Source organism: Capra hircus, chromosome 15 (genome assembly GCF_001704415.2).
Source record: "Capra hircus breed San Clemente chromosome 15, ASM170441v1, whole genome shotgun sequence".
NCBI lineage: Eukaryota > Metazoa > Chordata > Mammalia > Artiodactyla > Bovidae > Capra > Capra hircus.
Window position 1 is genome coordinate 47212809 of NC_030822.1, and position 23892 is coordinate 47236700.

Below are 23892 nucleotides of genomic sequence, written 5' to 3' on the forward strand. Positions count from 1 at the left end.
CCTGGAAAATCCCACGGACAGAGGAGCCTGGTAGGGTACAGTCCGTGGGGTCGCAAAGAGTTGGACACGACTGAGTGACTTCACTTCACTTCACTTCACTTACTATGGACGAGGCACTCAAGCATTTGACATGTGCTCTTCATTTACTCCCAAAGCAATTCTATGAGGTGGGTACTATTGGTAGCCCCACTTTATAGATGAAACAACTGAAGCACAGAGAAGTTAGGTCAGGTGAAGCCTGAGGACTCATGTCAGGGTGTGAACGAAAGCACTTGTTTTGAGAGCTAATGCTCCAGTCGCCCCACTAAGGCCCGTGACATCCCCGCCTCTTTCCTTGAGCACCTCAGCCTTCCAGCAGATTCCTGGGAGTGGAGGCAGAGCTCAGGGCTGTAAGCCTGATGAGTCCCCAATCGAGATGGTCAGACGGGCTGGCAGGGCTGGGCTACCAGAGGCAGAGAAGGGAAGTGTCCCTGAACAGCAGAAGATGCCCAACCCCAGGTCCCTTTCCTGGCCTCCCAGCTAGCAGAGCCTCTGAAATGTGGGCTGGCAGCGACCAGCCCCTGCCCTCCCTGCCCACCAGCAAGAACAGCCCAGAGTTTAGGTCACAAAGGGGTAGGCTTTATTGACGACAAAGAAGGCAGAATTCTGGGCAAGTACGCGTAGCACTGCTCCAAGAGTCTGGCTTGGGGTCAAGCCGGTCACAATCAACGGCCTTTTTGCCTCAGGGACCTCACCCACCCCCACCATCCTGTGCTTTCCAACATTTCCTTTCCTAGCAATCCAAAGGCTCTCTAAGGCCACCCTCTTGACAAAGTGAGTGGCAGCCACTGGTGGGGAGCCAGGCCTGTGGTGGGCCCAGGACCCCCGTCTCTCTCAGCCTCTTTCAGTCCACAGCCTCCCAGGGTGGGGGACAGAATGGGAACAGGCAGGTGCAGCAGCCCTGGGCCATGGAGCCCCGTTAAAGAAGCTTTGAGGTCAGAGGCAAGAGGCCTATCGCTCCTCCCCGAGCCTGAGCAGGGCTCAGAAAGCTAAGCCCCTCGGTGCCGTCTCCTCTCTGCAGAGCCTGCCTGGGGGGCGGGGGCTCCACATCTCCAACCCTCCAGCTCGACTGTGCTCACTCGTCGCCTGCCCTCCCTAGCAGACCAGGCCCACCCTTTCGGCCATCACTTTTTCAGGGACCAAGTAGGGGCTGGGGCCTCACCACAGGCATCTCTTGGGGCCACAGAAACAGGGCAGCGGGCCTCCAATTTGGCGCCTGTTCTCCCCAGCCACCTTGCCCATCTTGCGGCCAGTCAGTCGTGGAGGCCCAGGACTAGATGAAGACCCAACTTTAGGGCCTGACCCATTCCACAGCTGTCAGTCTGGGGCAGGGGAAGGGGACAAGCCAGTCCTGAGTTGGGGCTGGGAGGAGCAGGGACAAAAATAACCCAGTGCAGGCTCCTGCTGAGGCCAGAAATAGAGTAGTGACAAGTGCTTTGTAACACCCTGGGCGAGCAGCAGGCAGGGAGGCTGAGCTGGAGGGCCCAGCCTCACACCAGGTTCTGGCCTGGCCGAGGGGCCCACACCATGTCCGCTCTACATACCATGCCACACTGGCGTGCGCACACATAAAGAAGGAGCCCAAGGGAGCAGAGCTCAGGACAGAGAGTCTGGAGAGATGCTGAACTTGGGCTTGGCCTTGGCCACGGCCACGCTGCGCTTGCGTAAGGGCCCGCGGGCGAGGGTCAGGACATCCAGCAGGCTGGGGTCCTCCTCAAGCTGGCGGGCTGTGCAGAGTGGCGTGGGCACTTTGATAGTGTTGCCAAACTTGGAGTAGTCCACGGAGTAGCGGCCATCCTCCTCGGCCACAATGGGTACAAAGCGATGGCCCCACAGGATCTCATCGGCCAGGTAGGAGGTGCGGGCCTGGGTGGTGATGCCCGTGGTTTCCACCACACCCTCTAGGATGACGATGATCTCAAGGTCCTGGTGGTGGTGCAGGTCGCAGGGCGCCAGGTCATAGAGCGGGCTGTTGGCGTCAATGACGTGGTAGATGATGAGCGGGGCCACCAGGAAGATGCTATTGCCCCCCACACCATTCTCCATGGGGATGTCCACCTGGTGGAGGGGGACCACCTCACCCTCAGGGCTGGTGGTCTTGCGCACCACCTGCATGTGGATGGTGGCGCTGATGATCATGCTCTTGCGGAGGTCGCCCACGCGCAGCATGAAGCAGAGGCGGCCGTGGCGCAGGGCGATGACTGCATGCTTGCTGAAGATGAGGGTCTCGGCCCGCCGGTGGGCCTGAGCCGTCTTCATGAAGATGCAGCCCAGCATGATGGCGTTGATCATGAGCCCCACGATGTTCTGCACAATGAGGATCAGGATGGCCAGAGGGCACTCCTCGGTCACCATGCGCCCGCCGAAACCAATGGTCACCTGGACCTCAATGGAGAAAAGGAAGGCAGACGAAAAGGAGTGGATGCTGGTGACGCAGGGCACAGTGGCACCCTCGCCAGGGGCCAGGTCACCGTGGGCGAAGGCGATGAGCCACCAGACCATGGCAAAGAGCAGCCAGCTGCACAGGAAGGACATGGTGAAGATGAGCAGTGTGTATGGCCACTTGAGATCCACCAGCGTGGTGAACACGTCCTGTAGGAAGCGGCCTTGCTCCCGGATGTTCTTGTGGGCCACGTTGCAGTTGCCGTTCTTGGACACGAAGCGGGCTTTCCGCTCACGGGCACGGTACCGGGGCTCTGCAGGGTCTTCCGCTAGTCGCGTGAGCACATACTCCTCGGGGATGATGCCTTTGCGGGACAGCATGGCTCCAGGGACCACCAGGTAGAGGCCTCCCCCATGGAGGAGGGAGACAACCCCTGACTGAGCCTTCTCCCTAGTGTGGGGTTCCCGCCCTGGGACCACTCTGTCTGCACTGGTCTTACTTCTGAGATGCCTCTCCAGCTAGACTCGACTCATCCTCACCTCCACCTGGCCCCTGCTTCACTTCCTTATACCAGCCTCTCACCTCAGCCCACCTGCCCCACTGCCTACTCAATCACCTCCGCTCTGCCTGTTCGCCACTTGGCGCTGGATCCCAACTCTCCTCCACCCGCTGGCGACCCCTAGGCGTCTTCCTAGGGCCCCTTCTCCCCACCGAGCCTTCCTTCTCAACCCACCTCTCCCAGCTGGGAAAGTCACACCTCCGGATCTTACCGACTGACCAGACCTCACACAACGTGCACCGTGTCTCCCGTCTCGCCCACGCGCGCCCTGGGCTCCCCTCCAAGCTCCAGTTTCACACGGTCTCCCCTCCAGGTACGCTCCCTCTTTTCCTACCCCACCCGACGAAGCGCTCTCGCCAATTTGCGATCCCCCTCCAGCTCTCGTCCTCTCTGTCTCCTTGGGATCCTGCGCCCTCCAGAGTCGCCAGTCCACCCGGCCCCACTCCAGATCCCCTCGCCCCGGCGCGACCCGGCGGGGCTCAACTCGGAGTCGCGGCCTCCCGGCCCCGAGCCCGCCGCACGCACGCCGGCGCCGCGCCCCCGCCCGCCGCTCCGTCCCTGCCCCGCCCGCCCGTCGCCACGGCACCTGCTCCTGCTCCTCAAGCCGCAGTCCTCGCCTCCCCGCCCCCTCCTGCTGCCCGGGCGCCCGCGGCGGGTCGCTCTGCGGCCCGTCTGTCCGTCAGTCGGCCCGCGGAGACCGACCAGTGCTAGGCGGGGTAGAGGATTGAGGACCCCCGGCGCCCGGGGCCTGGAGTAGGGGCCGGGGGCCGCCAGGGGGAGCCCGACCTATTCCTGGGCTGGAGGGCGGGCGGGCACCGGCGCAGGCCCCGCCCCTCGCCATTCACCTCCCCCGCCTGCTTTCTCCGGAGCTCGCGGTCTGGCTTGGGGACTTTGCCCAATCAGATGGTCCGAAGAGGTTCCTCCCAGCCCTCACACTATGAAATCAGGGCGGGGTGAGGGGCGTGAAGGGAGTCGCGACCCGATCTCCCATTCTGGGGACAGATGCCCTGTTGTCCTGGCTCTCATACTCCAATTTTCCCATCCTCAGTTGTGCCAGTATCTGCCTGGGCTTTGTGGGTTCCCCGCGATAGGAGATACAGGAGCTGTGTCACCAACCTGGTACTGGGGCGGGGGGCAGATTAGGCGGCCGGAGGACTTCTCAACAGACCACTTCTCCTTGGCGATGCTTTTTAGTATTTTCTGAGTCATGGATTCTTTGGGAATCTGATAAAAGCTACGGATTTCCTCCCCGGAAAAAAGTACCTTAGAAAAAAAAAAGTGCCTTAGTAGGTGTAGAAACACAGTTTAACACCCACTAAAGGCAATGCTGGATGCTTAAGCCCAGAAGCCTGGGTGGTTGCATCTTCTTCAGTCATGACCCATCCTTGTAAAACCACCCCTGCATTTTAAAGGGAGTTTTAGCTACCGGCGCCTTCCCGGATGGCTCAGCAGTAAAGAATCAGCCTGCCAATCCAGGAGACACGGAAGACGCAGATTCGATCCCTGAGTCGGAAAGATCCCCTGGAGACGGAAATGGCAAACCACTCCAGTATCCTTATCTGGAAAATCTCATGGACAGAGGAGCCTGGCGGGCCACAGTTATGGGGTTGTAAAGACACGGCTGAGCACGCTCCCGCTTAAGCTACTGGTGTTTGCTTTACACCTCCCGGGGTACATGATTTTGTCTGCCTTAGGTTATGGGAGGCACCTAGGTCTGAGGAGCTGTGTCAAAGGGCTGTTTTGGGCACTGTGTGTGGGGGGTGTAGGGAGGGCTCAAGCTCTTGGCCTGAAGAGGAATGGTGTTTCTACTGCAGGCATCTACCTCGGGTTGTTCTGTGGCTTGGGCCCCCTCTACTACTCATGGTAAGCATGATTTGGGCTGTGTTACCAGAGATGCAGATGAAGGCAGGAGGAGAAGGGGACGACAGAGAATAAGATGGTTGGATGGCATCACGAACTCGATGGACATGAGTTTGAGCAAGCTCCGGGAGTTGGTGATGGACGGGGAAGCCTGGTGTGCTGCAGTCCGTGGGGTTGCAAAGAGTCAGACATGACTGAGTGACTGAACTGACCAGAGATGCAATGCTTAGGATGGGGAGGGGAAAACAGGATGAGCAGAGAGGGGAGCTCAAGGAGACAGAGGTACACAGGAATCCTCTGGGGCAACTACAGCTGTTCAGCCATCAGAAAAGAAGACTTGGAGAGCCTTCCCAGGGAGTTTGTGTTCTATTGCAGAAACCCCTGGTATCCAAGGAGGATGGACTAGTTATTTTGTGTGGCTCAAAATATAGAATTGGTATAGACATGGAGTGGAACAGAGGCAGGCTTTGATTTCATGTATGGAAAAGAAAGTGAAAGAAAGTGTTAGTCACTCAGTCATGTCCACCTCTTTTGTGACCCCATAGACTGTAGCCCACAAGGCTTCTCTGTCCATGAGATTTTCCAGGCAAGAATACTGGAGTGGGTTGCCATTCCCTTCTCTAGGGGATCTTCCCAACCCATTGCAGGCGGGTTCTTTACTGTCTGAGCCACCAGGGAATCATCATGCATGTATGGAAAAGTCAGTTCTAATAACCAGAGATGACCCTCATCTGTGGGGTGTCCATATCATGGTTGGTGGACCATCAGGGGTGCTATAGAGAGATTTAGGTTAAGATGACGTTGGGCATCTCTGCAAGACATCAGTGTGAGCTGTGATATGCCCCGGTGCCTATGCTGCTGCTGCTGCTGCTAAGTCGCTTCAGTCGTGTCTATGCTACATTCCTTTAATCCCTTGGTGAGGGGGGGAGGTCATAGACATGAGGATTGGGAACCCTTTTTTCCCTCCTCAGGCTCTACTCTGCTCCTTCCCAGCGGAGGGAGTTGCTGGGCCCCCAGAGGTATCTCTGAGTCATCTCAGAGCTGGAAAGGCTAGGACTTGCCTCACATGGGTGGCCCCGAGGCCTCAGCTATTCCCTTTGCAGGAAGGCTTGCTCCCCACCCGAAGGGCTCAGCCTCCTGCTGTGCTCCATCCGTCACCTCCTCATACTTATCTCCCCCCAACAATGCATTTGTCAGGTCTCTTTCTCACTCAGAAACCTTCTTCATTTTCCTATTGTGCATAGGCTTGTCCCAGACCTTGGGTTGGTCTTGGCATTCAAGGCTCTCTGATCTTGTTCTCCCTCCCCTTCTTGGGCCTTTTTCTTTAACTCTCTGCTTACATAAAATTCCTACCCTTCCCATGATCAACTTCAATCCTGCCTCTCCCAGGCACCCTGCCAGGCCTGACAGAGCTCTTCCTTCTGAGCTCCTCTGGCTCCTACAACAGCCAGAAGGGTCTGTCCTGGGCCCCTCTCCAGTGACTGGTGGGTTTCCCTTACATTGTCTGACTCTGACCCCCTGGCAACTGACAAGGCTGCAGGTCCAAGACGCCTTTGTCTGCACCCCAGGACTCAGTACAGCTAGTACTAAAGGAAACATATAAATGACAATAAAGCGATATCAAAATGGGCACTTCCTCTCTTGCTGGAACAGGTGTGCACTCCTGACTCATGATGCCCGTGGAGTCTGAGGACAACTATTGTAGTCTCCCCACTGTCTGGGCCCAGCATCTCCCAGTCACTACCTGGCTGACTTGTGGTATAGGTACTGTGTTTTCCCTCTGATGGGCCACCCTTCCCCAACTTCTGAATGTCCCTGTGTGTGGGATGGAGTGGGGGACATGTGATTCAGGCCCCTCTCCTTTTCAGAGGGGTAGGATGTACGCCGCAGGTGCTAGTAGCCATCTGTCATGGGCGAAAGACAAGAAGACGGAATCCATCTGCCCTGATGGCAAACACCTGGATCCAGCCATGCTTGAAGTAGTACACCTCCTGGTCTTCTCAGTCACATAGGATAAGAAATTCCAGTTTTTTTAAAAGCCACTCTGAGTTGGGTTCTTGTCATTTGTAATCAAAATGCACTGATCCAGGGTACCTGGGGACCCACAATTTTAACCCAAGAATTAAAGTAAGAAGGAAAAGGGACCAGACTGTATGGAGATCTGCCACCTTATCTGATGATAAAATCACAAAAATACTATAACCTTGTTATGGACTGACTTACATCCCCCCAAAACTCATATGTTGGAGCCTCCGGTGTGGTAGGGCCAGTGAAGAGGTAGTCAGATTAAATGAAGTCACAGGAGTACAGCCTCATCCAATATGTCTAGTATCCTAATAAGGAGAACGAGAGACCAGGCGTGTGCACACAGAGGAAAGGCCATGTGAAGATGCAGCTAGAAGGAGAGAGCCCTCGGGAGAAACCAAGCCTGTGACACTTTGATCTTGGACTTCCACTCTCTGCTGCTGCTGCTGCTAAGTCGCTTCAGTCATGTCCAACTCTGTGCGACTCCATAGACGGCAGCTCACCAGGCTCCCCTGTCCCTGTGATTCTCCAGGCAAGAACACTGGAATGGGTTGCCATTTCCTTCTCCAATGCATGAAAGGAAAAGTGAAAGTGAGTAGCTCAGTCGTGTCTGACTCTTAGCGACCCCATGGGCTGCAGCCTACCAGGCTCCTTTGTCCATGGGATTTTCCAGGCAAGAGTACTGGAGTGGGGAGCCATTGCCTTCTCCCTCCATTCTCTAGCACTGTCAAAGTAAATTTCTGCTGTTTAAGCCACCCGGGCTGTGGTGTTTTGCTACGTCAGAACACAACCTAGCAGATGAAGACAGCCCTCATTTCACAGATGAGGAAAGTGCTTTCAGCCACACTCACACAGCTCCCTCAGGTCTACTTGATGCTAAAGTCAGACTGGATCCATGGGACCCATGGCCCACCCCAGTCCCTGCCCACCAGACCCACAACCTCTGGCCTCCAGTAGGAAATAACCAATCTCTTTATTTACAAGTGATTTACAGTTAGAAAACCCAGGCAGGAGGGTGCAGCAGGGATGGCACTTGGGCTGTGGTAGGTCACTTGTCAGCATGGACAAAAGAGGCAAAGACACTGTCTTTCCGGCTGAGCAGCTTCTCTGGCTTGTCGAACTCAAGGATGGCGCCGCGCTTCAGGACAATCACCAGGTCTGCGCTCAGGATGGTGTGCACGCGGTGCTGGGCGAGGCAGGAGGGGCTGTCAGGGTGGTGCAGGCAGGGCTGGGGCCACTGAGGCATCCCTCCTGCATCTTGGAGGAGCAGGCATGTGGCCAGAATGTCCTGTCTACATGGTGACTGCCCTTTCCCAAGGTGGGACTCCAAACCCTCCATCCACTAATGCCACCTTCTCCCTCACCAGGTCTCAGATCTGCTCAGAGATCCCCAACACTTGCATCTCCCATTTGCTCTGGAGAAGTAACCCTAGCCTAGCTCACAGGGCCTTGGGGCAGGGGTGGACCCTGGGACCTGGAGAAAGAGGGCAAGTCTAAGGGAAGTGTGGGTGCAAACCCTCCTACACTCCAAATCCTGCAATCCAGACTCCTAGCAAGCCTGCCAGACTGCTTGCCCTGCACTGCCTAGGGCGCTCTTTTGATTACCAGGTGCAGGTGAGCCCAGAGGCTGCCCCGCTGATGATAGCCTCAGGAGGCCAGCCCTCTCTCTGGGTGTCCCCCCTGCACCCCATCAGTGGGCCCCTTACCGCGATGGTGACCACGGTGCGGTCTGCGAAAGCCGTCATCACCACTTTCTGGAGGATGTTTTCCTGCCGGGTGGGAGCAGCAGCTGTTGGCTTACCTGCCCAGGGGGTGGGGTCTGGCCTGGCTACTGGCCCAGTTCCCATGTGACCCCAAACCCAGCCGTGCCCCCTCCCTGGGGCTCTAGTCCCTGCAGGACCAACCTGCTTCCCAGCATTCAGGGGCTGGGCTCTGCTTGTTGGGAGTTCAGCTGTGTGTGTGCATGTGTGCATACATGCAGGCTATGAGTGTGTCTGGGTGTGCTGTCTGGTGGGGGATCGGTGTGAAGTCTGTGGGTCCCTGTGCAGCTTGTGAATATGTGTGTTATAAACATGCCCTAAGACTAACTGCAAGGAGATCCAACCAGTCCATTCTGAAGGAGATCAGCCCTGGGATTTCTTTGGAAGGAATGATGCTGAAGCTGAAACTCCAGTACTTGGGCCACCTCATGAGAAGAGCTGACTCATTGGAAAAGACTCTGATGCTGGGAGGGATTGGGGGCAGGAGCAGAAGGGAACGACAGAGGATGAGATGGCTGGATGCCATCACCGACTCGATGGACATGAGTTTGAGTGAACTCCAGGAGTTGGTGATGGACAGGGAGGCCTGGCGTGCTGCGATTCATGGGGTCACAAAGAGTCGGACACGACTGAGCAACTGAACTGTAGACTAGCTGAAATCAGGGTCCCTCAGTCTTTGCCTTTTCTGCCCCAAATGATCCTTGATGCTAAAGGCAACCTGAACTTCAGGACTACTTTCTGAACTTCTTCCTAACACCCCCTGAAAACCCTCTGCAAGACCCTGGCCCCATGGGTGTGCCCAGCACCGACCGTGGCCATGTCGATGGAAGCCGTGGCTTCGTCCATGATGAAGATACTGGTCTTCCTCACGAAGGCCCGGGCCAGGCAGAACAGCTGCCTCTGGCCCTGGCTGAAGTTCTCCCCGCCTTCCGTGATGATGGCATCTGAAAACAGCCCCGGGGAGCTCTGAGTTAACCCTGCGTTGTGAGTTGAGTGGATGGAGTGGCTTGTGTGGGAACATGTGTACAGCGGCTAACATGTAGGTGTTTATCATGGGTAGAGGTGTGTGCAGGGTGGCTGCACTTTACACAACATGGGAATTCCAGGAGTTACAAAGAGAAGAGTGTGCCCTGCAGTTATGCGTGGCTGTGGCCCTGGGCAGTACTGGGAGGAGGTGTGAGCAGAGTGTGTACATCAGGCATATGTGTGGGCCATGGTGGGGTAATTTTCTGAAGCCAAGGCTTGGCTGGCCTCCACTGCCCCAGGGGTTGCAGCAGATACACCAAGGCTCTGCTGACAGCCCCACCCTCACCTCCACCCACCCACCGGGTTGGGGACAGACTCTTCTCAGTAGCCTTGATGAATAAGCTGTGCCTGTGATCCCTGAGTCGGTCTCTCCTTCCTCAGGGTGGAACAGAGCAAACAGGTGGGTCGGGAGGGCAGGGCATGGTATCAGGGACTTGCAAGCTTTGTGTCACAGTGACCCTTACTGTCCCCCCTGTGCCCTGCAGGAGGGGCCAGATCCTGAACTGACCAGTTGTGTGACCTGGGACAAGTCACATGACCTCTCTGAGCTTCTGTATGGTAACAGGTAGAACTCAATGGTTTCTGGGGTCCTGCCAGACCCTAGACTCTAAACTCTGGGTGAAGTTAAGATGTGGGTGTGAGTCGTCCGTCCCTAGCCCTTACAGGTGTCCGTGAGTGCCTGGCCAGTGCTCAGCCAGGAGTAGTTACCAAGGCCTCCTGGTAGCGCCTTCACCACCAGCTTCAGCTGGGCTATCTCCAGGGCCTCCCACAGCGTGCTGTCGGAGCACTTCCGCTCTGGGTCCAGGTTAAATCTGGAGAGTGACACACAAAGCCCTTCGGGAGGGGAGCAGGGTCCTGGCTCCATTCCCAGGGTATGTGCAGTGGGCAAGGCTGGAAAAGGGAGCAGTGAGGGACCCACTTGACTTGGGGGCTTGGCTGGGAGGGGGCAGCAAGCTGCTGGCTGTGGGAGTGGGAAGGAAAGCATCCCAAGCCTGAGGAGTGGGAGACCCCTACCTGGGCCCAGCAGGAAAGAGAAAGGCATGGAGGTGCAGCTCTACAGAACCAGTGCCAACCCTTCATGCCAGAGCTGGAGCAGGGCTGCCCCTGGCCTTGCCATTGCCTCCTCTCTCTGCCCAGATCTAGAGGAGTGGAGCTGGGCCTGGGGCTGGGGTGGGCCTGGCAGTGGGGTAGGGGCTTACCGGATGGTGCCGCTAAAGAGGACGGGGTCCTGCAGGATGATGGAGAGGCGCGAGCGCAGGGTGTGCAGCGGCAGTTTGGCGATGTCGATGCCATCGATGATGATTCGCCCTGTGTGCAGACAGTGTCACAGGCGGGGCCCCAGGGAGCGGGGAGATGCGGACAGGGTCCGCCTGGGACATGGGTCCCAATGAGGATGCAGAGGAAGGTAGCGATGGCTGGGCCTCCTGCGACTTCTGAGCAAACCCAGGACTGAGATCCCGTCTGGTGGCTGTGGGATGCCTGTCACACGGCTCACCTTCGAACATGTCCACCATGCGGAAGAAGGCGAGAGAGAAGGAGGACTTCCCACTGCCTGTGCGGCCGCAGATGCCAATCTGGAAGGAGAGAAATGGCCATGCTGTGGGCACTGGGGTGGCTGGGAGCCGTGAGGGCTGGCTCTGGGCTGTGCGAGCATGGGAGTGTCTCTTCAGCCAGGGCTGGTCCCGGGTTCGGGCTTGTTTCCTGCAGTGGCTCCAGAGGGGGCTCCAGCTTGCCTGGCTGCGTGTGGCTGTGGCTGTGTTGGGTGCAGGGCCTCAGGGGAGGTGGGGGCACTGGGGGCACTCTCAGCAGGGTGTGCCGGGAGGGCACAGGGGTGGCCGAGTGTGGTGTGCAAGGTGTGCCTCCCCTTAAACTGGACTCATCCCTTACCCCATGGCTTCCTGCCCATGGATCCCTACAGAAAGCACCATCAGGGACCAACCCAGAGACAGAGATGGCGATACAGAAGGACCGGAGAGGCAGGGACAGAGTATATTGAAAGGTCAGGGAGAGTAAGACGGGCAGCCACCGACAATGATGGAGTGAGAGAGACAGGAGGAGAGGCGGAGAGGGTCAATCAAAGTCAGATCAGAGTGCCAGACGGGGGCTCCCTCCCCAGGACAGGCCCTCGCTCTCTGCCCCAGGACTCTGCCCTGAAGTTCGGGGACCAGTGTCCTGGGAGAGCCCCTGGCCGTTTCAGGGGTCCCTGACAAAGCGCCTCTGAGCCCGCAGAGTCTGTGGTGTCCATCTCCGTGGTGGGTGAGTGGGGGCAGCAGGAGGAGAAGGGGAGAGGCCCAGGGCTGGGAGACTGGGGGTCTGGATGGGTGTGAGGTCTGGAGGGCCCTGATGGTCAGAAGGTGACCCTAGGGGTGCTGTCCAGCTCTCCCCACCCCTACCTTCTGTCCGGGGGAGATGAGGGCGTTGACGTGCTTCAGCACCGGCTTCAGGGAGCTGTCATAGCGCACACTCAGGTTCTGGATCTGGATCTTGCCTTGGTCCGGCCAGTTCTTGGGGATCAGCGATGGTGCTGGGGACCAGTGTGGGGGGCTCAGCTGCCAGGCATGGGCCACAGCTGGTATCTGGGAGTGCCCCCCCCACCCCCAGGTTCCTCGTGGCTCCTCAACCCAAACACACATCCACACTGGGCCATTTCTCTGGGAGTCCTCCCGCGCCCCTCACCCAGCAGTCCCTCGTAGCTCTCCGCTTCGGTTTTCAGCAGCCCGTGGATGCGTTTCACGGCCCCCAGCTGGAGCTCCATGTCCGCCAGGTTCCTCACCATCCAGTTGAGGTAGTTGGACACCTGCGGGGAGTAAGGCAGTCACCTGGTCCCATTGGTGATCCCCTGGTCCTGTCCCTGGGCCCTGGGATGGCTCTTCTTACAGCCCAGGGTACCTTCTCTGGGGGTCACAGTGAACGTGGATCCTCACCCTGCACCCATCTGGAGCCCAGGCCTGGATGAAGGGGTGGGGACCTGCAAGGAGCCCTCCTACCCACACGGTCCCTCTGGCATCAGACTCGGTGTAGCTGGGGGGCGGGGGAAAGCCCAGGAGCATCTCAGTCGGGGGGAGGGGGTGCCCTGATGTCTGCTGCTGTCTACCCCCTCTCCTGCCCCGCCTGTCACCACTCACCATTAGGGCATAGGTGAGGCCCAGGCCCACCAGGCCGGCAGAGAGCTCCTTGTGCAGGGAGTTGGAGATGGAGGTCACCGCCGCGATGAGGACCACACACGCACCAATGTACTCCTGCAGAGGGAGCGGGGCTGGCCTGGGCCCTCGGTGGGCGCTTCGGCCACAGCATGCCCCGCCCCAACCCATACTCGCTCCCTTAGGACAGAGAGCAGCTCAGCTGAGACTCAACCCCAGCCCCACACTGCACATACACATCGTCAGATACGCAGGAGGGCGTGAGGGCTGGAGCCCCGGGAGACGTCGTGTGCACACAGCTGTGCTCCCCCACCCCCATGCCCAACACGCACAGCTCACCAGCTGGCCCCACGTGCCATATGGCCCACCGCAGACACACACACCTGTCACAGCTCAACGCACAACTGTTCTTTCTCAGACACACAAGCCTCCAGGCAGTGAGAGAGGGAAGAGGAGGCTAAGGGCAGACACAGGGAGGACCCCCAGGGTTGGGAGACGCAGGAGGCTCGACACCCACCCCCGGGTGCGCTCCTGAGTCAGCATCCATCCTTCCTTCCTGCCCTCTGGCCCCTGCTTGGCCCTTGCTCTGGCAGCACAGCGCTATCAGAGCCCCCTGTCCTGGGCTGGGGGGTAGGGGGAGGCACTTGCCATGCGGACTTCTAGCCACCTGTTGGCGGCTGTGAGGAAGAGGGAGGCGATGTTGTTGGAGTCTGTATATTCAAGGAGCTTCTGCTGGAACCGGGTCTCGTACCTGGAGGGAGCATCAGGAGGGTGAGGGGGAATCATCTTGGTCCACGCAGCCCCTGGGGCCCTCCTGGCCTGCAGCCCTGAAACATGCCACCTCTGCCACCTGATGTACGCCACTCCTCTCTGGAATGCCTTCCCCGCTCCCTTCTTATTCATACCTGTCAAGAGCGCCACCTCCTTCAGACTCTTGTTTTCACTCCAAGACCAGTTCTCCTCTGTAGGGCTTCCCTCTTACACTAAAGGGCTCCTCCACCCAGCCCGTTGCTCAGGCCAGAAACCTGATTCACATCCAATCATCTGATTCACATCCAATCCCTCAGTCCTCTTATGACTACCTCCAGTACTGCCCTTGCCTCTCTGCCTGCCTCTCGCCTGCTTCCTGCCCACCACAAACTCACCTGGACTATAGCATCAGCTTCCTAACAGGTCTACCTGCCATCTCTCTACAGTCCACTCTCCACACAGCAGCCAGCATAAGCTTCCCAAATCATGAATCGCATCCTACCTCTCCGATGCTAAGAATATGAGACTTTTTAGGATAAAGAACCTCCTCCTTGCCTGTGGGAACCAGCCCCTGCCAACCTCACCAGCCTGCTTCCATGCCACAAATCCCCTTGCTCACTGCGTTGCAGCCACAGAAATGACAGCGAAGTAATTTATTACATTGCTTGCCTTTTTTTCAGTTTTGTGACAGTGCCAAGTCCTCCCCACCCAAGGCCTTTTATCATGCTGTTCCTTTTGCCTGGAATGCTATCTCCTCTGGTCTACCCAAGGCTGATTCCTCTCAACCTTCAGGCTTTACCTTAAATGACATCTCTTCAGAGTGGCCTTTCCTGGCCTCTGCAGCCTGTTTGTTTCATAATCTCTGCTCATTAATTTCTCTAGCTGTTTATCATCGACCTCCCTCACTAGACTGTAAACTCCATGAGGATAGAGACCTTGTCTGTTTTGGTCACAAATGTATCTCCAGCACTTGTGTGTGCTCAGTGGCTGAGTCGTGTCTAACTCTTCATGACCCTATGAACTGTGGCCCTCAAGGCTCCCCTGTCCGTGGGATTCTCCAGGCAAAGATACTGGAGTGGGTTGCCATTTCCTCCTCCAGGGATCTTCCCAACCCAGGGATCAAACCCACATCTCTTATGTCTCCTTCATTGGCAGGCAGGTTCTTTTCCACAAGAGCCACCTGGGAAACCCTATCCCCAGCACCTGGCACTGTCAATAAATATTTGTTGAATGAACAAACCTTCTCCTATCCCTCTAAGACAGATGGGATCTTTCTGTGCAAGGAACTCTGGAGACTTCTTCCCTGTTCTCGTGCCCTCCTCATAGTCTCCCTTGTGTTACTCTGTATGGACCTGCCTCTTCTCTCTGACCAGCCTGGGCTCCTGGTATCACTCTCCTTGGCCACCTCTTCAGACCTTGGGCCAGGCCTACAGGAGGGGGCAGCTGTGCTTGTTTGATGGTGAATAAAGGAAAACCATCTCAACATGGTCTCAGGGAAACAACTGAGGGGACTCAGGGGGACTCAAGATGGATCTTGGTGGGCATTTGCTTTTCACTCCCAGAAGATGTTTGTTCTGCTTTGATTATTTCTGGGTGAAGGGTCTGCGTCAGAACCATGTGTCAGAGGAGAGCAAAGTGAATATCTGGGGTGTGAGAGGGTGTGATTGCCTAAACACAGGGTAGATGTGTGTATGGCGTGATGTGTCCTTCGGGACTGTGAAACCACATGTCTGAGGGCTTGAGTGAGTGAGTGCATGTAGGAGATGTGTATGTGTGAGTGCTCGTGTAACTGGAGAGTCTGAAGCGTGTGTGACTGAGGGGTGGGTGTGCATGAAGGTGCAAGTGAGATGGGGCTTCTGTGATAGGTGTGTGATGATGTAAGGAATGTGGAAAGAGCCCCAGATTTGGGGTCATGCAGAACCAGGCTAGAGTCTGAGTATTACTATTACTGGCTATGTTTCAGGACTGAAACTAAGTTTTTCTCATGGGGCTAGTAATAGTTCCTCCGTGAACTGAAACCATCACTCAGTGTTGGGCATCCTTGAAACTTTTGAGGGGAGAAAAAGTGGGGCTTCTAGGAAAACCAGAGGGTCAGCCAGACCTGGGTCCCAAGCCCGGAACCAGCTCTCACTGTGTGACCTCGGGCTGGTTACTCAGCCTCATCTGTAGAATGGGGCTTCTCCGACCTATGCCACAAGGTTCTTGTGAGGATTAAATGTTATAATCCACACACATGCCTGGCACACAGGAAGTGTACAATCAATAAATAAACACTAGTTTGCTCTTGGCAGGGCAGGCTGCTGGGCAAAAGCCAATGAATTCAACACCTTCAGGGATGATTTTTAAAAGTTCTTCATTCAAATTTAAAAACCATCCACTGTGTCAGTGCAGGGTGGAGTAGGCCTCCGGGGGAGCAGTTTCTCTAGCGGACCACAGGCTTGGTTGAGGTGAGTTGCAGGATGCTGGCATCCACGCAGATCCTGTCGAGGGGGTCTGGTCCACTCGAGGAAAGTCACAATCTCTCTGCCCCAGGCCCAGCCTGAAGGCCTCCAGGATACCAATTCTAAGAGGAGCATCACCAAAAGTTAGAGTAGAGGTTGGCCTGGCAGTGTTGAGGGATCCAAAGGGTGGAAGAACTGGGGAGTTCAGACTGGAGAAGAGGACAAAGCTGGGAGGAAACCCTGGAGTCAGGCCAGGTTCCAGGGAATATCCGTGGGGAAGACAGCGCAGGCTCGCACAGAGGCAGGGCAGGTCCAGGGAGAAGGGCCAAGGCCAGGGCAGAGTTCAGCTTTGCTTTACCCAGATGAGACCCCAAAGAGCACTTCCCATTGGCCCCAGATCCCCAAGGAGTGAACTGGGGCTGTGGTGTGGCACCAGGAGTCCGGGCAGCTGGACTTTGGGGGTTGGAGGGAGGAGATACAAGCCTTCTCAGACCCACTCCTTGAGCCCTAGGATTCCTGGACACAAGGCCTGTGTCACATGGTTATTGTCATGCCCCATGCAGCTGTGTCATCCTAAAAATAACCTAGAGTCACTCTCTGAGGCTTAGAGACCAGAGCCCAGAATCTGGGTCAGATGTCTCTAACGTGTCTCTCCAGAGGAGAGATGCTCTAATATTTCAGACAGAGACTGAGGTGGAGAGCAACAGCCCTAACCCCCACTCCCGAGGCAGCCTCACGTGCCCCTGTCAAGCTGAACATCACAACTCAGAGTATCAAGAGGATGGCAGGGCACTGACGTTTGGGGGGAGTTTCTGTAGCTTGGTGAACGCTTATTTACTCTTTGAGTCCCAGCACTAATGCCACCTCCTCAGTGAAGGCTTCCACGACTGCCTCCCTGCTATGCTACCATAGCCTTTCTTTCGGAGTACTTGGCACATGGGTTTGTCCTGGCCTGCTCAAAGCCTAGACTGTATATGCCTCCAGGGTATGGGCTCATCTGAATTATTTCCATCTTTTCAGTGCCTGGCAAGGGGCTGGGTGAACACTCAGTAAATGTTTGTTGAATGAACAAGCCAGCTTCAAATCTGGACTTTGTGGAACCTTACAGAGAACCTCAATTTTCTAACCTGAGAAATGGGAATCATCAAGCTTTCCATGTCAGATTGCAGGGCAGAATGAATGAGTACTGGCATGGAAAGTACTCAGCCTACCTGTGTTTGGCTCACAGTAGTGTCTCAATGAAAGATGGCCTCAGGGCTGGCCCACACCCTGTGAGGGCCTTTCCAGCATAGATTTATGAGGAACTGTCTTGGCCTTGTCTCTTTTCACGTTTTACCTTAGTTTACAGAGGCCCTGGGCTTGGCTCCAGGTCTGAGAGTCTCCCCTCTGGATCATGCAGCTGGAGCCCAGTGGACCTGACCCCTCGTGTGAACCGGCCTCAGGGCCTGATGAGGGGCTGGCAGACATGTGTTCTGGGCTTTCCTAAGCAGAGCCCTGAGAATCAAATCCCATGACCCGTGACTCTGGCTCCATCCCCACCCCCCTACCCTCCAGGGTGAATCTGGTACCTGAAGGCCCGGATGGTGGTGAGGCCTTCCACAGTTTCAGCGAAGTGAGAGAGCAGCGGGAGCTGGGTGGTGTCGTCCAGCTGCTGCAGGTCCCTGTGGGGGAAGTGGGGAGCAGAGCCAAATGGTTAAGAGGGTAGCTCGGGGCTCAGCCTGGGTCTGAATCGTAGCTCCTCCCCGACTATTGTGGGGCCAAATGGCTTCACCCCTCCGGGCCTCAGTTTCTCACCTGTGAAGAGGGAAGAGGAGGGTACCACCCCATCTCGTTCATGCAGATGCTTGAGCAGAGCATGTTGAAGGGTTACCATTAGCCTGCATGTCATCCACCTCACATCTGCATCTGTCCGCTGGCTTTGCTGCAGCGCCTCACTCTGTGGTGAGGCTCTACAGGCAGTGCTGGTTCCCTTTCAGAGGTGAACAACCTTAACAGCCAGGCAACGGAACAGGAGGACCAAACGCCCCAATAACCACCACAGGTGCTGGCACATCACAGGCCAGGAGCTAAAGAGCTCCTTGAGAGGGAAAGGCCAGTGGTTTCCATGGCAACAGAATTTGCTCCTGCTCCCCACAGCTGCACCTTGACAAGTGTATTAGTGCCCCGGAGGCGAGGTTGGAATGCAGGAAGCAGATTTCCTGGACAAACCACACCCACGGCCAGAGTGGATGCCAGGGGAATAGGGTGGTGTCTCTGGCAGAAGAAATGAACTTTGTAGAACAGCTTGTATAGTGTTTAAAAAGCCTCTGCAATTTTGTGGATATCAATGCACTTTGTTCTTCGTGGGTACCAAGGGATTCCAGATCAACCAGGCAAAAAGCCATTTATACAGATCTTGATCCTTGCGGGCAAGGTAATTGTAGCCAAAATGTATCTAAATTTAATTATTATTATTATACCCAATCAGTATTTTGACTCATTTCTAACAAACTCTGGGTACTTGAGAGACATCCTTAACCTTTCTGACCACAACCCCAGTAACAAACACATTTTATATTACAAATCAGTACACACACATGCACTCACCCCCACACACACCCATACACAGCCAAAACAAAGGTTTCATCAAGCAAAGCTTACTGTTACTATATGTGAATACAGTCTGATATTTTCTATTTCATTGAAAAACTGGTTATGATCTATGATACTGATATCATGACCCACTGATAGGTTGTGGTTGGCAGTTTGAGAAACACTGGCCTAGAGGCTCTTAAAAACTGGCCCTACAAATCTTTGAATCTGTGAGCTTAATAGAATTTCTCCCAGAAAGAACTTCTTAGAAAATGTTCTTAGAAAATTTTGAGTAGGAAAGAGCCATGCATGGTTCCACGGCCCATGAAGGCAAATGTGATCAATGAGAAAGGCGGTGAGAGGCTCCCTCCAGTCAAGGATTTTTCTATCCTTCCTCTGGACCCACGTGAGTTGGGAGATCTGATTGCCATCAGACCCGTCACATCAGGTGCCCTCTGATTTTATGCATCAGCAATCAGCCTGGACACTAGAATCATACAATCCTTCTGGGCAGCGTTTTGGCAAAATGAATGAAGGGCATAGTTGCATGTATACACCCTGAGCTAGCAATCCCATTCCTGAGCATATCACCCCAGGAAATAGTGCAGATAGTAACTGCAGTGTGTGTGCTGCCAGATGCTTATATTAGGATAGTGGAATATGAATATTTCTATTTTCATTTCGGGGAAGGGGACATGACACTACCACTTCTATGATGATTCTGATAACAGAGCTGAAGTGACTATTGCAAAGCAGCTCCTATCCCTCACCCCCCTGGCAAGTGCTGCCATCACCTGGATGCCACTCGGAAGTACTTCTGGATGAAGTAGCACATGACAGCCAGGGGCAGGAGGGCCACGAGGAACACCGGGGTGACATAGGAGATGACGGCCAGAGCTGAGACACAGAGCAGGGTGGAGCGGCTCAGGCACTCCAGCGTGGACGGGATGTGCTGCGGGAAGGCAGGGTGAGAAAGGGAGGTGAATTTTTTTTTTTAAGCTTTAAAAATATATATATTTATTTATGTATGTCTGCACTGAGTCTTAGTTGTGGCATGTGGGATCTTGGTTGTATGTGGGAGCAGCCCATGGGTTCCAGAGCTCTTGCGCTGTGTAGTTTGTGGCACGCAGGCTCTCTAGCTGAGGCCCTCTGGGCTTAGCCGTTGCGGCACGTGGGCTTAGTTGCTCTGCAGCATGTGGGATCTTAGCTCTCCCACCAGGAATTGAACCCTCATCTGCTCCAGTACTCTTGCCTGGAAAATCCCATGGATGGAGGAGCCTGGTGGGCTGCAGTCCATGGGGTTGCGACTCAGCAACTTCACTTTCACTTTTCACTTTCATGCATTGGAGAAGTAAATGGCAACCCACTCCAGTGTTCTTGCCTGAAGAATCCCAGGGATGGTGGAGCCTGATGGGCTGCCGTTTATGGGGTCGCACAGAATCGGACACGACTGAAGCAACTTAGCAGCAGCAGCAGCTGCTGCTGCATTGGAAGATGAATTCTTCCACTGGACCAGGGAAGTTCTGGGACATGCGTTTTGGTATTTGGTTATCTTCAGCGTGTTACCTGCTGCCAGGTTTTGCTCTTCCTTTACTACTGGTTCATGTCTTATCCCTGCAGCTACACTGTGGGCTCCCTGAGGCCAGGCATTAGGACTTTGCTTTTTCACCATTTAGTACGATGAAGAATAAAGGACATAGGCAGAATCAAAATGTTTGTTCTCCAGAAAATCAGTCACCTTGGTGCAGAGTATGCTGGAACCTTCCCGTGAGCCAGAGTGGGCTTGGCCAGAAGCCAAAGGGATGTGGTTTCTTTCAGCCTCATTAGGAGAGTCTCCCAGGGGAGGCCCCAGGTCCTGAGGCAGCATTGTAATCAGATGGAGCCCACTAGGTTCTTAGCCCAAGGCTCTGATCAGCTGATCTGGGGAAGCCAGTGTCAGACAGGAGAAGCTCCTGGGGACCTGGCTTCTCTTTGGACTGGGGACATACATCATCGCAATCTTGTGTACCTGGTCGACGGTGTTACAATCAGACGAAAATCTGTTCAGGATGCTTCCGAGGGGAGTGGTCTCGAAAAACCTAAGAGGAGATCAGAGGGCAGTTACTCATCCGTGTATTGATTTCCTTCCTGTTTACTGAAAGAGGGTAGTTATTTTTTTGTTTCCACATCTCTGGAGTCATCCCCAGGTCTGCCTTCCCAGGGCGATTGCCTGTGTCTGGCCTGTGTCCCTGAGAATTCCCGCGGCCGCCCAAAGGGGTGCTGGCCCCTTCGCAGCCTCGCTGACCCTCCAGCCCATGTGTGACCACTGCCACCCTTCTCTGCTTCTCACTGGGCCCGCCTCACTCAGCAGCTGTCCTCCTGGGGACGTAGAGTTCTTTCCAGAGACTCTCCTGGGGGAGGGGATGGGGCAGGGAGGGCAGAGGACGGGCCCTGGGGACAGCCTGTCAGCTGGCTGACCCTGCGAGGCCAAGCCAGCTGTCAGCACTCTGGCTGCGACCCAGAACCGGCCCAACCCCAGCCAGAGAATTTCAGAACCATAGACCTGGGACAAACAGAGGATAAGTAAATTTGGAGGCTGTGTCTGTGGGCCACAGACTGATCATGAAACTGAAGAGAGGAGATTGTGACTGGATGATGAGGAGGGATCAGATAGCCGGTTTGCCTGCTGGGTTTGTAAACTGATTTGGCAGCCAATCGGGCTGCGACAGCTTTAACTGTCTTTCACACCAAGCAGCCTTTGGGGTTTTGATTGATCCCATTACAGAGGATTAGAATAACTACCCTGTGTGTCCCTGGGGTCAGAACCTGCAGGATGGCTGAATGAGGAAGGAGAAGCAGGGAAGGGGAGAGCTGAACCGGGGGTGGTACCTGCCTAGAAGGGGAAAGCATTCATGCAGCGCCTGCAGACCCTTTGAAGGGCTGTTGTGAGAATTAGATGAGCTGTGTGACATTTCTAGCACCCTGTCTAGCTGAGTAGATAACAGTTTCCCTGTTTTCGGCACCAAGGAGGGGGCTTTTCCCACCCCATGTCCTTGAGTCACATCTAGCGACCTGCTATTAATAGAGATCGTATGTATTGATATATGCCCATTTTGCAGATGGGAGAGCTAAGGCCCAGAGAACAATGACTCGCCCACAGCCAGGCACAGCCAGGGGAGAGGGCTACCTCATGGGAGCCAGGATGATCTGGTTCAGCAGGCTGCGGTGCAACCTCTTGGCCACCTTCAGCCCCGTCCATTCCACTGTGACAGACGTGATGAGGCACAGCACGATGCCCAGGCTGCAGAGCACCGTGAACACCATGGCGTAGCCGGTCTGGTTGAGGGGACACTCCTGGGCCTGGCAGAGAACGAGGCTGGCATCCTGTGGGGGTGGCCCCTGCTCAGCCCTCCCCGGCCCCTGGCCCCGGCACGGGGGCTGCGGGACCCACCTGGCTGAGGGAGCAGTTCCTGGCTGTGGGGCTCAGGGTCAGGGCACTGTCAGTCCACTTGGCCAGCCAGTAGTCGATGGCCACCAGGACCATGTGCTTGAGCAGCTGGGAGAAGACGAGCAGCGAGAGCAGCAGGGTGCCGGCCGAGGACAGGTAGTTGGCACAGGCCCGCCATGGGATCTTGGCGCGCTGGTGCAACACCGACGACAGGTTGTCCTCCTCCTCGCTCTCGGCCGCCTCCTCTGCAGGTGGAAGAACCCCCTTATGGAGTCACCTTGCACACCCCTCTGAAGAGAACAGGGGTTGGATCAGCCCCGCTTACAGATGGGGAGACTGAGGTGCACAGGGGGGAAGGTGTGCATCAGAGGCACACCATCTCCCCACTCCCGGAACCCCAACTCTTAGTCTCCTCATGGTGGAGCAGACCTCAGGCCATGATTCCACTCCAGTCCCGTGGCCTGTACCTTCCTCCTCTTCCTCATCCTGCAGGAGCCCATCTCTTGAGGACATGGCCCGGGGCAGGCTCTGGGGTGGCTCCGTAGCTCTTCTCTCCATGACGGTTTCCTGAAAGATAGATGGGGCCTGGCTAATGTCCTCAGGGTGTGCAGAGGGGAAAAGGGAGGGGGGTAGAGGGGAACTGCCCCTGGTAATGACCACTGGCAGTTATCGAGCTGCCCCTGCCTGGAGGGCGGTCCAGATGGACACATGTTTGCCTGCCAGAATTTACTCCTTCCCCTTTATCAGCTACTAGCATCCCAGTATCCCTGTGGGAGACCACCTCTCCCTTATTCTGCCTCTGTGATTCAGGTGGGCTAATCATTCTCTCTGACTCCCAGAGTGGGCATGTGACCCAGGATTGGTCAGTCTTCACATTCCACATCCCTGACCACAGTGATTTGCTCAGGATGGGACCAACAGGAGTCAGCCCTGGGACTTTTGCTGAACTATCATAAAACAGGCACTGTGTTTCTGGCAGAGCTGCTGACCTGGAAGAATGGAAGCCTGAGATGCCGATGGCCCTCACTGCCTCCATGGGAATGAAGCCGGTGTGAGAGAAGCAGAGCCAAGGGGTGGGGAGAATTAGATTCCCGATGATATGGCCTGATCACCTGGATCCAGCTCCACCTGAAGCTATAGCATCACTGGACGCTCTAGTTTCCTGAGCCAGTAAATCCTTAACTCCTCACCTCCTTTTTCTCTTTGTTTAGCTGGTCTGAGTTGGTTATCTGAAGCTTTGTAACTAGATGGTATCTGCCTATTTCAGGACATGGGGAAGGCATTGGCCTGACTCTGCCTTGGGTAGCTGGCACAGGTAGTGGCTGTCTAGTCGGAGCAATTTCATGCCCAGCTCCCACATCTGTCCTTTGTGTGTGTTTGTGGGGGGCTTCCTAGGGCCAGTGAGGGCAGGAAGGCCTTTATGAATTCAGGTTCTAGCAGAACCTTATGCTCAGGGGCCAGGCTGCCTGACCCCCAGGCTACACCCACCTTCTCCAGCTCTTGGTCCTGCCGGTTCATCAGGGTCTTCCAGTGCTCAAAGAGCTGGCACTCAGACCTCTGGAAGTCCTTGAGGGTGCCCTCCCTCTGGATGGTGCCATCCTTCATTGCGATGATCTAAAAAAGCAGAAACAAACTCAGTGGGGGGCTGGCTGAGGTGGGGGAGTGGAGGTCATACCCCTGCCTGACCGAGGGGTTGGAGATGGATGTGCTCACAACAGATGTGCTCACAACAGATGTGCACACACCCCTTCCCCACCACAGATGGCTCCAGCTCACCCACTGCCCTCAGCAGGACACTCCAGGATTTAGAATCTGGTACCTCTCAGGGGTAGTTCTCAATGGTTGCCCCGTGGTTGATAGGAGGGTTTGCAGAGCAAATAAATGCATCCTGGTCAAGTTGTCTGCTTGTCC

At 55.7% G+C, this 23892-nt stretch overlaps 2 protein-coding genes across 3 annotated transcripts in view; both read right to left on the minus strand.

Moving 5' to 3' along the window:
• KCNJ11 (potassium voltage-gated channel subfamily J member 11) lies at positions 597-3511 on the minus strand. Its single transcript, XM_005689579.3, has one exon. It carries the CDS (start codon positions 2800-2802, stop codon positions 1636-1638), a length of 1167 nt encoding a protein of 388 aa, XP_005689636.2. The 5' UTR covers positions 2803-3511; the 3' UTR covers positions 597-1635.
• ABCC8 (ATP binding cassette subfamily C member 8) overlaps positions 7821-23892 on the minus strand; it is an 81162-nt gene continuing 65090 nt past the window's right edge. For both annotated transcript variants that reach the window (XM_018059613.1, XM_018059612.1), the window contains exons 23-39: positions 23470-23595; positions 22449-22548; positions 21985-22226; positions 21721-21893; positions 20563-20632; positions 19349-19506; positions 17552-17644; positions 13441-13543; positions 12778-12891; positions 12329-12449; positions 12046-12176; positions 11148-11226; positions 10852-10960; positions 10361-10464; positions 9437-9570; positions 8573-8635; positions 7821-8052 (exon numbers count right to left, since the gene is read on the minus strand). In XM_018059613.1, the coding sequence (XP_017915102.1) occupies positions 7915-8052; positions 8573-8635; positions 9437-9570; positions 10361-10464; positions 10852-10960; positions 11148-11226; positions 12046-12176; positions 12329-12449; positions 12778-12891; positions 13441-13543; positions 17552-17644; positions 19349-19506; positions 20563-20632; positions 21721-21893; positions 21985-22226; positions 22449-22548; positions 23470-23595 (2058 nt within the window). In that variant the 3' untranslated portion in view covers positions 7821-7914. The remainder of the gene's footprint in view (positions 8053-8572; positions 8636-9436; positions 9571-10360; positions 10465-10851; positions 10961-11147; positions 11227-12045; positions 12177-12328; positions 12450-12777; positions 12892-13440; positions 13544-17551; positions 17645-19348; positions 19507-20562; positions 20633-21720; positions 21894-21984; positions 22227-22448; positions 22549-23469; positions 23596-23892) is intronic.